Source organism: Triticum urartu, chromosome 2 (assembly GCF_003073215.2).
Source record: "Triticum urartu cultivar G1812 chromosome 2, Tu2.1, whole genome shotgun sequence".
Taxonomy (NCBI): domain Eukaryota; kingdom Viridiplantae; phylum Streptophyta; class Magnoliopsida; order Poales; family Poaceae; genus Triticum; species Triticum urartu.
Window position 1 is genome coordinate 527965056 of NC_053023.1, and position 13685 is coordinate 527978740.

A 13685-nucleotide genomic window follows, 5' to 3' on the forward strand; every position below is an offset into this window, starting at 1 on the left:
TACAAATTTCGAGTGATGCCATTTGGCCTAACTAATGCCCCAGCCACTTTTCAAGCAGCTATGAATGTTCTCTTTGATGTTCTGTTAAGGAAGAGTGTGCTAGTTTTTGTAGATGACATTCTTGTCTACAGTAACACTCTGGAAGAGCATTTCGAACATTTTGCACAAGTGTTTGCCATTCTCCAAGAGAACAAACTTCAGGTTAATTTCTCCAAGTGCACCTTTGCTCAGCAGGAGTTGGAATACCTGGGCCACATTATCAGTGTTGAGGGTGTGAGGACTGATCCAGCTAAGATTCAGGTTGTGCAGGAGTGGCCAACCCTTGTTAATGTCAAACAGGTCAGGGGATTCTTGGGCCTTACTGGATACCACAGGAAATTCATCCAGCACTACAGCCTCATTAGCAAAAGTCTAACAGAGTTGTTGAAAAAGGATGTTGTCTTTGCTTGGACTCCTGTTGTGGATGCTGCCTTTAACCAACTAAAGCAGGCATTGTTACAGGCACCTGTTTTAGCTCTACCCAATTTTACTCAGACTTTTACCATTGAGACTGATGCCAGTAATGTGGGCATTGGAGCAGTGCTCATGCAATCTGGTCACCCTATTGCCTATCTCAGTAAAGCCTTAGGTCCACAGGCTCAGGCCCTGTCCACTTATGAAAAAGAGTGTCTGGCTATTATTTTGGCAGTTGATAAATGGCAATCTTATTTGCATCATGCTCCTTTCATTATCAGCACTGATCATAAGAGTTTGTTGCACTTGACAGGACAGAAGGTGAGCAATTCCATGCAGCAGAAAGCACTACTTAAGCTCATGGGCTTTACATATACTGTAGTGTACAAGAAAGGGAAGGAGAATACTGCATCAGATTCCTTATCCAGAGTGCCAGAGTCTGCTACTCTTCATTCTATGACTTTTGGCACTCCGCAATGGCTGGAAACTGTAGGTGAAGGATACTTGCAAGACCCACAGGCCAAGGAATTATTATCTGAGCTTAGTCTCACTGGTTCCAATGACAAAGGATTCCAATTGGTGCAAGGTATCATCAGGCATCATGATAGAGTGTGGCTGGGCAACAATAAGGAGGCCCATCAAGCTATTATGCTCTCGTTACATGCAAGTGGAGTGGGTGGGCACTCTGGGTTTCAGGCCACTTACCAAAGAATTAAGGCGTTGTTTTCTTGGCCTGCCATGAAACAACACATCCAGGACTTTGTGAGGAAGTGTACGATTTGTCAGCAGGCCAAGTCTGAGCACATCAAGAAACCTGGGCTTCTTAGTCCCTTACCTATGCCTAAAGAAGCTTGGAACATGGTGAGCATGGATTTCATCTCTGGGCTTCCCAAAAGCAAGTCTTATGACACTATTCTGGTGGTTATCGACAAGTTCAGTAAATACGATCATTTCATTCCTCTGGCTCATCCATTCACTGCCCTGACAGTAGCTCAAGTGTACCTGGATAATGTATATAAACTACATGGCTTGCCTCAGGTATTGGTCACTGATCGAGATCCTCTTTTCACCAGCACGGTGGCAGGAGTTGTGCCGCTTGTCAGACACTAAAATGAACATGAGTACTACCAATCATCCTGAGACTGACGATCAAACAGAGAAGCTAAATCAGTGTTTGGAGACGTTTCCGAGGTGTATGGTTCAGTCTGCTCCCAAGAAGTGGGCACATTGGCTTTCCCAGGCGGAGTACTGGTACAACACTAATTATCATTCTGCTCTGGGTGCTACCCCCTTTCAGGTACTGTATGGCTATCTTCCGCGCCATTTGGGCATTTCTAATCTACAGAGTTCAGCTTCTAGTGATCTCTCGAGTTGGTTAGCGGAGCGCAATGCCATGACAGCATTGATTCGAGAACATTTGCTTCGGGCACAATCCAGGACGAAGATGCAAGAGGATAAACATCGCTCGGACAGGGTGTTCCAACAGGGGAACTGGGTATTTCTGAAACTTCAGCCCTATATGCAGCAATCAGTCTCTCGACGCTCGAATCATAAGTTGGGTTTCAAGTTCTTTGGGTCGTATCAGGTGCTTGACAGAGTGGGTGCAGTTTCCTACCGTCTGGCGTTGCCGCCATCCAGCAAGATTCATCCCGTCGTGCATGTGTCGTTGCTCAAACCAGCTGATCCACCAGCTTCAGGTAACACTACCGACTGTCTTCAGTATGTTGTTGTGGTGCCTCAAGTGTCCAGGCTTGTGCAAGTTCTTCAGTCAAGGCTCGTCAGATTCGGTGGTGGCACCCGGCGACAGTACAAGATTGCCTGGAGTGGTCTTCCTGTGACCATGGCGACCTGGGAACGGTCCAGTGCCTTGCCTGAGTTAGCGTCAGTGTGAGGGCACACTGTTCTTAAGAGTAGGGGCATGCTACGCTCCTTATATATGGGTCGGTTGTGTGTGGGCCAGAGGGTGAGCGTGTGAGCCAAGCGGTGGCTACCGTATAAGCGGTCGTTAGGCAGCCATGTGTGGGCATCGATCATTGTACTGGACAAACCTTATCTTCTTCCTCATATGAATCGAACCTCTTTCCTCGGCTCTTCCTTCCGTCCCACGTTTCCTTCTCTGAGTTCGATGATCTAGACCCCAGCCATGGCTAGGGAGTTATACCTGATGGTAGCAGCCGGTGCCGTTCGCCTTGATCCTCTGGATGACTCTGGTCTCGTTCTGCTGGCTTAAGTAGTCGATCCCTCCATCTGAACAGAGTTGGCCCATTCCGGCCCATGATAGCAGGAGTTGGCGCGGCCCAGGCGCCAGGGGCGTGTGCTGGTACTGGTGGCTGGGTCGTCCTGGGTGTGGACGCTGGTTGGTGGCCCCAGTACATCAGGGAGGCTGACACAGGTGAAGAGTTAGACAACGGTTTTCCCTTGATCTACATGCAATGCATTTCTCTTCAGAAACAAAATTTCCAGCTCCTTGGCCATTAGCTTGTGAAATTAGACACGAGCTTTACTAATTGAATTGGCATGGTATGTATCAATTCTAATTGTTTTGCATATTGGAAGGATATAGATGGTAAAAAGCCTTTTTATGTTAAATCACAGTTATTATGTAAAGAACGCACTGAAGTTTCAGCGACATGTCTATGTGCCCCAGTTACAACGCACGGGCAATTAGTACTTACTAGTAAGAAACAAAATACGGACGATACACGGTTTGCTTCCAGAGCCCGGGACAAACACAATCCTAGTCTGGCGTTTTTATTTCACCACAAGAGAAGAGATCCACTCGAGCACAACACAATCCGGCTACAAATACCTCAGTCTAGTGCTAGCAACGGCAGCAGGCAGCACAGCGGCCGGCCGTGCAGCGGTGTAGGTGCAGGCTACTCGAACTTGTAGTGCTTGTCGACGGCCTCGGCGACGTCCCAGGTGCAGCTCATGCCCTTGGGGAACACCACCAGGTCCCCCGCCGCGATCTCCACGAACCCCTCCTCGCCGTCCGGGTACACCTTCACCTTCCCCTGCAGCAGGTAGCACGTCTCCTTGGCCGAGTAGGTCCACGGGAACTTGCTCTTCTCGCACCCCCACCTGCACGCAGGCGCCATCGCATCACCATCGATGCCCCGACAAGAAAGAAAGATCTAAGCGGAAGAGATCGGGCGGGGCTTACTTGGGCCACTGGCGGACGCCGAGCTCGGAGAGGCGGGACTCGGCCGGGTTGCGCTCCACCCTGACGCCGAGCTTCTCCGTCGCCGTCGCCATCGCCTCCGCCGACGCCCTCACCCTCGCCGCCACGAATCGTCCCCTGGGTGCTGGGGAAGGAGGGGCGTATCTGAGGCTGCTGAGGCGGATTGGGGTTCCCACCATTGGGCTCGCCATTCCTTTGAAGCAGAGCACGGGTGACGCTGATGGGTTTGCAGGAGTCCTCTGGGCCGGTGTAGTCTGTAGTGAGTGCAGATTAGGCGGCGAAGGGAAGGTTCTCGATTCTATTGCCGATCAGTGGCCCAGGTTTTTCTCTGCTGATAGAAAAATCAGGCCCACTCGTCTCTTATCTTCGCCACTCGGCGGCGCGTCCTCCTGCAAAAAGAAAAGAAGAGAGAGTTAGGCCCCGATCGGAAACGGACCACTCCCTCCGCTCCGCTCCGCTCGATGCTGGAAACGAGGAGCGACAGAATAGCTGCTCCTCAAAAATGAACCATCTTTTTTTTTTTGTTGATTCAGCTCCACGGAGTCGGGAGCTGGAGTGTTGTCGAACAGGGCTTTAATGAAGGATTTTGAGGAGTGCTGGTATATTCTACCCATGGCAGGTATTCCTCAAAAAGGAAAAGATGAAGGCAGGCAGAGTAATGTGGAAACTCATAATTTAGCAAGACATGCTTTCTATTTAGATTTTGGCCATCATGTTTAGCTTGGAGTGCCTCATGATCATGTAACTATACCCCTAAAGATTTTTGAGAGTCAATATATAAACGTTGCATGACTCCAAAAATAAAAGGCTAATTTCATCATTTATGACTTTCACGTTTGTAACAAGTTTTACCCTATTCAAGGAAAATTCCTCCATGTTGTTATTCAATTTAACTAAACTGATACCTTTTTTTTACCTCCTTTTTTTTGCTGTTTTGGAAAGTTAAACCTTCGTGCTTATGTGGCGTGCTATGTAGATAATTTTGTTTGCCATGTCAGTTTTCCATTTGGTTCAGTTTTACTAACGATCTCTAATGAAGTTTAGAAAAGATAAATTACTAGGATTAGAGAGTGAATCATGTCAACTACTCACTCCATCCGAAAATACTTGTCATACAAATGGACAAAAAATGATGCATCTAGAATTAAAATACATTTAAATATATTTTTATTTATTTATTTTAATGACGAGTATTTTCAGACAAAAAAAGTATCTGTAATGACTAGTGAGTAGCCATGAGGATAGAAACGGATGGCTGATCGCTCCTACGTCGTTGATTGTCCCCTCACTAACTGTGTGCGAGGACCGAGGAGACTGCTTCATGATTTTTTAAAGTTCACGGAGTATAGAATACCAAGCTCCCCAGATTTGGAGCCTGCTAGTGCGTGCGGGGCTATGGTTTTTTTTTAAAATATCAGTACAGACACAAGTGCTGATATACACATGCATACACTTATCCCTATGAATGCATACACGCACACCCTATCTCTATGAGCACCTTCGAAAGACTAAGCCGGCATATCATTTTAGATTTACGAAGTCGCCATAGGCGCCTCGTCGTCGACGTGAACGTCTCCCCTCACTGAATGTGCATCGCCGGAAATCCTGAAATAAATACAGGAATAAATGCGAGCACCAGGATTTGAACCCTGGTGGACTGGGGATAGCACAGTCTCTCTAACCGTCCAACCACAGGTTGGTTCACGGGCTATGGGTTTGTTGGGGCCCATCTATAATGGGGTCTGTCATTTGTTGAGGGTTTCTATTAGTTTTATTTCTCTTTTCTATTTTTGAATTTTATATTATTTTCACATTTAATTCCTGAGAATTTATTAAAATTTGTGAACAATTTCTAAAATCTTAAAAAAATTGAGAACATTTTTAAATCCATGAGTGTTTTTAAAGTTTACGGACATTTATAAAGTCTATGAACTTTACTTCAAATTTGCAAATCTTTTTAAAATCCATGATTTTTTTTATAATTCCCAAATATTTTTTAAAATTTATGACTTTTTAAATTTTCAACATTTTTAAATCTATTTTTTAATCCGTGGACATCTTTTGGTTTCATGGAACTTTTTTGTAAAAAAGACAACCAACTATTTGTAAGACAATAGTGGAGCGATTCGTACAAGCATAATCTTATAATCAATGGTAAACATGACAACGCCCGACTAGCACCACTCTCCTCTCAAAACAGATTATGGTCTCTAGCAGCACCCAACATGATATACGAATAAAAACACCACTAGAATATAATTAAAACTCAAGCCAATATAGATAAAATCAAAAAGAAATAACCAACCACTGCTAGATAAAAAAGACAATTCCACGAGTGAAAAATGGCACAACGAAGCGTCTGTTGGCCTCTAATTGTCTCTAATCCAAAGGGAAACAACATATAGGGAAAACTAGGGTCAGTTGTCTCTTATCTTCTTTGCCTGGTGCTTGTCCGCGCGTAAAAAGTAGCAGAAGTTCCGGTCTCAAGTGTCATTGCACATTCTGTGAGTATTAAACGAGAGATTTTACGTATCATCCCACCCAAATTTGCAAAACAATGAACACCTTCAAGCATTATGTAGTACATTTATGACTAGTTATGAGAAATGTGAAAAAAATGCCCATTCATTAAGAGGATCCATTTATAAGCAAAATACAAAGCGGATTTGGTCTCGTATTTATTTCCTGAGATGTACTCCCTCCGTCCAAAATTATTTGTCACAGAATGAATGTATTCAGACATATTTTAGTTCTATATACATTCATTTTCATTTATTTCTGGACAAGTAATTTTGGATGGAAGGAGTACTACATAAAGGCATGAAATTCCTCAAGGTTTGCCAGTGCACGAGCCGAAGCCAGCAAAAACTCAATCCTAACCAAGCAAGAGCGCACACCATGGCAGACAGGCTCCTCTTCTCCTCCCTCCTCATCCTTCTCGTTGGCTCCCACGGGGCGTTTGCCTCCGTGTAGGAGACGTGCGCGAAGGCGATGAAGGGATCGGAGCACAAGAACCTTGAGTCCTTCTGCGTGACGACGCTCCAGGCGGCGCCGGGGAGCGCCTCCGCGGACGCGAAAGGGCTGGCCGTGATCGCCACGAACCTGACGCTGGCCAACTACACGGCGGCGGTGGCCACAATCAAAGATCTGCAACGGCGCGGGGGCTGGTCGGACAAGCAGCAGGCCGCGCTGGCCACGTGCCGCCGGCGGTACATCGAGGCGCTGAACGTGGTGCACAGCGCCGTCCACGCGCTGGCCACCGGGCGGAAGCAGGCGTACGTGGCCGAGATGGGCGCCGTCAGGAGGTCCGCCACCGACTGCGACGACGCGTTCGGCGGACGCGGTGGCGACGCCGCGGCGAAGCGGGAGGAGGCGCCTCTGCGCAAGGTGAACGACGACGCGGAAAACCTGACCACCATGGCCATGCTGATCGTGATCACGCTGTAGCGGGCACATGATACATACTAGTAGATCTTTGCCGTGATCAGCGTCAGGCAGACCGGTCGATGGAGAATAAAATAACTGAATGTGTGATTTGACTTGTTTGTGCCGTTAAATTCATGTTGGCTTGCTATATGATGCTATCTTAGGATTTGCTTAGCCCATAGTACTTCCTCCATAGGGATAAAAATAAAGTTTATCTATTTTGATGATAAATATTTTCGGACGGAGGGAAGTACATTTTTATCCCTCTCCTCCATGCTGCCTGCCCGTTAGTGAGATGTTGTGGACGGCACTCTGCAGAATAGTAGGAGAGGGCCCGGTCGCTAGCTTCTGAAACTGGCAAGCTCCAACGGACGCAACGCAAGCATATGAGTTGATCGAGGCAGAAGAGCGGTCTACAGTCACGCACATCTCGTGAAGCTAAATTCCAAAGCCGAATTGGTACTGTAGAATTTGTCATCTTCTGCTTGTCCTCAATACAGAGATTTTTTTTTTCTTTCAGCGGAGAGAGATTACTTTGCAATAGGATCTCTAGCACATCCCCCAAAGTTATACGTGTACCATATAATTGCAAAAAGAAAAGTTATACGTATATGAGACAGATTTTTTTGTCTCGAAAATTAACACTCATCTAGCTTGTTGAAGGGAATAGAGAGGGAGTGGTCGAATCGATGTTTATTGCTTGAGCCGGGAATAGAAAAGGATTGGTGAAATCAATGTTTATTGCTTGAGCCTCGTGGACGGACATATATATATATATATATGTAGGTAAAATGTTTGGGGCACCTAGGTGCCTGGGCATCTAGGCCCAAACATGGCAAGCCATTTTTATTAGTGCATGACGTGTAATCAATGAAATAGTAGTTTCTCATTTTTCATTTGCATGCACTAGTACACTCAACGGTCAATGATTACTTTCCAAAAATATATTATGCTGATTTCCTAGCAATAATCCTTTTCCAAATATTATGTCGACCTATTATACCTAATAAAAATATACACATAAGCAGGCTATTATATCTAATGAAAATATACACATACCGTAAATATTACTTAATAAAAAATATACATATACCCATGCTATTATATGTACTAAGAATATACACATACCGGAAATCTCATGAGTATGTAGATACCTCAAGAATATCATGAGTATATACTTAAATTTGGTATGTATATATCTAAATGGTGTACATACTCCAAAGCATTGACACATGCCTGAGGTATCAAATACCTGCTAACGAGACACAATGTATATACCTAGAAATTTCATGAGTATGCAGATACCTCAAATAAATTTGTGAGTATGTGAACTTTTTTAGTAAAAAAGATATTCTCGGGTATGTTTATACCCAAAATATTTTTGGGTATATGCAATATTTATTAATATGTACCTACAACTAGCTTATCCACATACAATAAACTTAAAACGATGTACACATTTACTTTTTTGGGTATTTTATATTTTTGGATGCGTGAAACATGAGAATACCCAATGTATTTCTAGATACCTTTGTTTTTAATAAGATTATACATGCACGTACTAGGAAATACAACCTCAGACACAAGAAAAGGCCGCATTCCAAAAAATTGAAGATATATATGACGTGCTAGGAAATATGATTTTATTAGTTTGGCATATACGTGGAGTGTCCATACGACTATTTCCATGTACGAGTCATGTAGTTAATGCACGTCCAAAATTAGGGAGATATTTATTTCCTTATTGTCGTTGACCAATCAGATTAATACCTCATTAAAAAGGCAAGTAATCACTAATTTAAATAGTGCTGATTGATGGCAGCACTGCAGATTTCTTTCCAAATATAAGGTACTATAAACATGCATGCTTACTATATTAGCACGTATCCTAAAGCAATCCAACGGCAGGTACATAAGGTGCCTGAGCTCTTAGGTGTCCCAAACTGTCATCCTATATATACTATATATATATATATATATATATATATAATATGAGTACATGATTTTTTTGGAGTACATAACAAGCTAAAATATTTTCTAGTCTATCATATGTTTTCAATATAATCACGATACTCAACATAACTCATTCTAATTTTCTTTATTCCCACCAAATAGCTTTTAAGCCCTAAAAACCTTCTCGTCTAGACCATTTTCTATAAAAGAACAAAAAATGGGCAGGCAGCTCCCCTGTCGCATTCATGGCATGTCCGTCGATGCGCTCGCCAATTGACTCGGCTATGGCTATAAGCCCCCACCCCACCCCACCACCATCACCACCACCACCACCAACAACAACAACAACAGTTAACCCTAGCCTACCCTGCCGCCCATCCATTTTCGTCGTCAGTGCCCCAAATTTTGGCCTACACCGCCCTCGATTCAGGTCATTGTCGTCGCTTTCCTCGAGCTCGACGTTGTCGCTGCCTCCCGAGCCTACACGCCGCCTCTCCATTGCCTCCACAGCTTCTCGCGAGGCTCATCGATGCCCCCTCGATCTCTTGGCACGGCCCCAAGCCGTCTTCCCTATCGTCGAGCATCGTCGCCTCCCAAACCCCCGTGCAACATTCATGAGCTCTCATGTCACCGCCGCTGCCCGCGCGGCTCGTCGGCGCCTCCCTTGTTCTCATTGTGCACTCTATGTCGATGCCAAGAATGTCATAACAACCACCATCGGCGAAGTGTCGCGGCATGATGCTTTGGGCGCGGGGAAAGTGGAAGGCGGAGATCAATAACCTGATTTCGGCGGCGCGGTGTGGCTCTGTTGCACTCCTCTTCTTCAGGATTCACACAAAGCTTAACTTCCCTGACGATGCAGTGGCCGTAGTATCCATCATGCCTCTCATTAGGTACACCTATCGAGCTGAGGAGAAGGAGCACCCGTGTGTCGATACCACTCTCATGACTCAAGAACCATTATATCGTCGTCGAGGATCACGCATTCTTCGAGTCCGTGGAGAATGCGTGCATGATCGAGCGCGAACGCCGTGAGATCGCATGCCTCAATGCCGAACATGAGGAGTTGTTTGAGGAGCTCAACAAGGTCACCAACAAGGAGGATGAGGGCAACCCGATGTCGTGGAATCGACCCACCCCAAAGACTACAAGCCGACCCCTTCAATGTCCAGGCGAGGGTGAGAGGGGTTGATACCCATCTCCTCCGAGTCAGACTTCTCCTAGGACGATCGGGAGTAGAGCTCCTCTTTATTTATCAAGGATCTGTATTTAGTTAATTAGTTTATCTCGGTGTTTCAGCAAGCCATACGGTCGATGTGGTCTTAACGTAGTAGGTAATGGATTGTTTAATTATGTATTATACAATTGTAATGTGACAATGTTGTTTAGTTATGCAAGGAAATAGTTTAAATTTATTGTTAAAATCAATTTGTGTACAAACCATTTCTTGGGGATGAACTGATGAACTTTTTTTCCTAAAAACGGGAATTAAAAGATGAGGATATGATGACAAATTAAGTTACCGAGATGGCTAGAGAGGCTTTAAAACTCTAAGAAGGGAATTAGTGGCCCAATGGATCATTGATGCGCCTTAGAAAAGAATTTTATTAATGGGACGGAGAGCCTCACTAGTTAAAAGGTATCCTTTGAGAATGACATCTTCGTAAACTCTAAGCTTGGGGATGCTATGTTTAATGAAGATGATATTTTTAGTCTCTCAAGTTTTGATGAGCAAATTTATTATGATGATAGCATCCCTCCTATTTATGATGATTATTGTGATGACACTTATGCTATAAAAATAGTGATGATTATATTTATAAAACTTATCATGATTATGATTACCCTTTTTCTGAACATTACTATTTTAATGTGGAAACAATTTATAGTATTTGAGTTTATTATGATACTCCCGCTATTCCAAATGAGAAAAATTTTGCTTATGCGGAGAGTAATAAAAATTCTATGCTTGTGGCTCATGAAAAGAATGCTCTATGTGATAGTTATATTGTTGAATTCATTCATGATGTTACTGAAAATTATTATGAGGGAGGAATATATGCTTGTCGGAATTGCAATAATATCAAGTTTTCTCTCTATGTGTTGAAAATCTTGAAGCTATGCTTGTTTTGCCTTCCTATGCTAGTTGATTATTGTTCCCATAAGTTGTTTGCACACATAATCCCTATGCATAGGAAGTGGGCTAGACTTAAATGTGCTAGACATATTCTTCATGATGCTCTCTTTATGTTTCAATTCTTATCTTTCATGTGAGCATCATTGAAATCATCATGCCTAGCTAGGGGCGTTAAACGATAGCGCTTGTTGGGAGGCAACCCAATTTTATTTTTGCTCTTTGCTTTTTGTTTCTGTTTAGTAATAAATAATTAATCTAGCTTCTGTTATGATTGTGTTTTTTATATTTTAATTAGTGTTTGTGCCAAGTAAAGCCTTTAGGATCTTTTTGGGTGATTGTTATTTGATCTTGCTGTAAAAGATAGAAAGTATGCGCTCACGAGAATAATTTTCATTTTTTACCAGAGAGTGATAAAATACCAATTCCACTCGAAGTAGATTAATAAACAAATTGCCTAGGACTTCCAAATTTCTCAGGATTTTTGGAGTTACAGAAGTATTTGAAACCTATAGGTTACTACAGACTGTTATGTTTTTGACAGATTCTGTTTTCTATGTGTTGTTTGCTTATTTTGATGAATCTATGAGTAGTATCGGAGGGTATGAACCATAGAGAAGTTGGAATACAGTAGACATTACACCAATATGAATTTAGAATGAGTTCACAACAGTACCTAAGTGGTGATTTATTTTCTTATACTAACGGAGCTTACAAGTTTTCTGTTGAGTTTTGTGTTGTAAAGTTTTCAAGTTTTGGGTAAAGATTCGATGCACTATGGAACAAAGAGTGGGAAGAGCCTAAGCTTGGGGATGCCCAAGGCATACCAAGCTAATATTCAAGGACAACCAAGATCCTAAGCTTGGGGATGCCCCGGATGGCATCCCCTCTTTCGTCTTCGTTCATCGGTAACTTTACTTGGAGCTATATTTTTATTCACCACATGATATATGTTTTGCTTGGAGCGTCATTTTATTTTCTTTTGTTTAGCTTGCTGTTTGAATAATATTCCAAGATCTGAAATTCTTAAATGTTAGAGAGTCTTCACATAGTTACATAATTATTCAACTACTCATTGATCTTCACTTATATCTTTCGGAGTAGTTTGTCGTTTGCTCTAATGCTTCACTTATATCTTTTTAGAGCACGGTGGTTGTTTTATTTTATAGAAATTATTGATCTCTCATGCTTCAGTTATATTATTTTGAGAGTCTTTTAGAACAGCATGGTAATTTTCTTTGGTTATGAAATTAGTCCTAATATGATAGGCATCCAAGATGGATATAATAAAAACTTTCATATAAAGTGCATTGAATACTATGAGAAGTTTGATACTTGATGATTGTTTTGAGATATGAAGATGGTGTTATTAGAGTCATGCTAGTTGAGTAGTTGTGAATTTGAGAGATACTTGTGTTAAAGTTTGTGATTCTCGTAGCATGCACGTATGGTGAACCGTTATGTGATGAAGTCGGAGCATGATTTATTTTTTGATTGTCTTCCTTATGAGTGGCGGTCAGGGACGAGCGATGGTCTTTTCCTACCAATCTATCCCCTAGGAGCATGCGCGTAGTACTTTGTTTCGATAACTAATAGATTTTTGCAATAAGTATGTGAATTCTTTATGACTAATGTTGAGGCCATGGATTATACGCACTCTCATCCTTCCACCATTGCTAGCCTATCTAGTACGGCACATCTTTCGTCAGTACCATAAACCCACCATCACCAAACAGCCACCATACCTACCTATTATGGCATTTCTATAGCCATTCTGAGATATATTGCCATGCAACTTTCCACCATTCCGTTTATTATGACACGCTTCATTATTGTCATATTGCTTTGCATGATCATGCAGCTGACATCGTATTTGTGGCAAAGCCACTTTTCATAATTCTTTCATACATGTCACTCTTGATTCATTACACATCCCGGTACACCGCCGGAGGCATTCACATAGAGTCATATTTTGTTCTAAGTATCGAGTTGTAATTCTTGAGTTGTAAGTAAATAAAAGTGTGATGACCATCATTATTAAAGCATTGTCCCATGTGAGGAAAGGATGATGGAGACTATGATTCCCCCACAAGTCGGGATGAGACTCCAGACGAAAAAATATATAAAAAAAGTGAAAAAAGGCCATAAAAAAAGAGAGAGAAGGCCCCCAAAAAATGAGAGAAAAAGAGAGAAGGGGTAATGCTACTATCCTTTTACCACACTTGTGCTTCAAAGTAGCACCATGATTTTTGTGATAGAGAGTCTCCTATGTTGTCACTTTCATATACTAGTGGAAATCTTTCATTATAGAACTTGGCTTGTATATTCCAGTGATGGGCTTCCTAAAAATGCCCTAGGTCTTCGTGAGCAAGCGAGTTGGATGCACACCCACTTAGTTTCTTTTTGAGCTTTCATACACTTATAGCTCTAGTGCATCCATTGCATGGCAATCCCTACTCACTCTCATTGATATCTATTGATGGGCATCTCCATAGCCCGTTGATTAGCCGCGTCGATGTGAGACTATCTTCTTCTTTT

The 13685-nt window shown here is 42.8% G+C and overlaps 1 protein-coding gene and 1 pseudogene across 1 annotated transcript; one reads left to right on the forward strand and one right to left on the reverse strand.

Annotated features, from left to right (window-relative positions):
- Nucleotides 1-3181: 3181 nt before the first annotated feature.
- Nucleotides 3182-3925, reverse strand: LOC125538502. The gene is made up of 2 exons (XM_048701782.1): nucleotides 3617-3925; nucleotides 3182-3534 (listed from the first exon to the last, which is right to left on the reverse strand). Exons 1-2 carry the CDS (start codon nucleotides 3823-3825, stop codon nucleotides 3330-3332), a joined length of 414 nt encoding a protein of 137 aa, XP_048557739.1. The 5' UTR covers nucleotides 3826-3925; the 3' UTR covers nucleotides 3182-3329.
- Nucleotides 3926-6401: 2476 nt separating this feature from the next.
- Nucleotides 6402-7191, forward strand: LOC125541773 (annotated as a pseudogene).
- The last annotated feature ends 6494 nt before the right edge of the window (nucleotides 7192-13685 follow it).

Bases quoted from the DNA above. Each gene is read 5' to 3' on its own strand.
- LOC125538502 (XM_048701782.1), bottom strand. From the start codon at position 3,825: ATGGCGAGCCCAATGGTGGGAACCCCAATCCGCCTCAGCAGCCTCAGA. The intron at 3,535-3,616 runs GTAAGCCCCGCC...GCCTGCGTGCAG, and splicing joins GGCGTCCGCCAGTGGCCCAA to GTGGGGGTGCGAGAAGAGCA.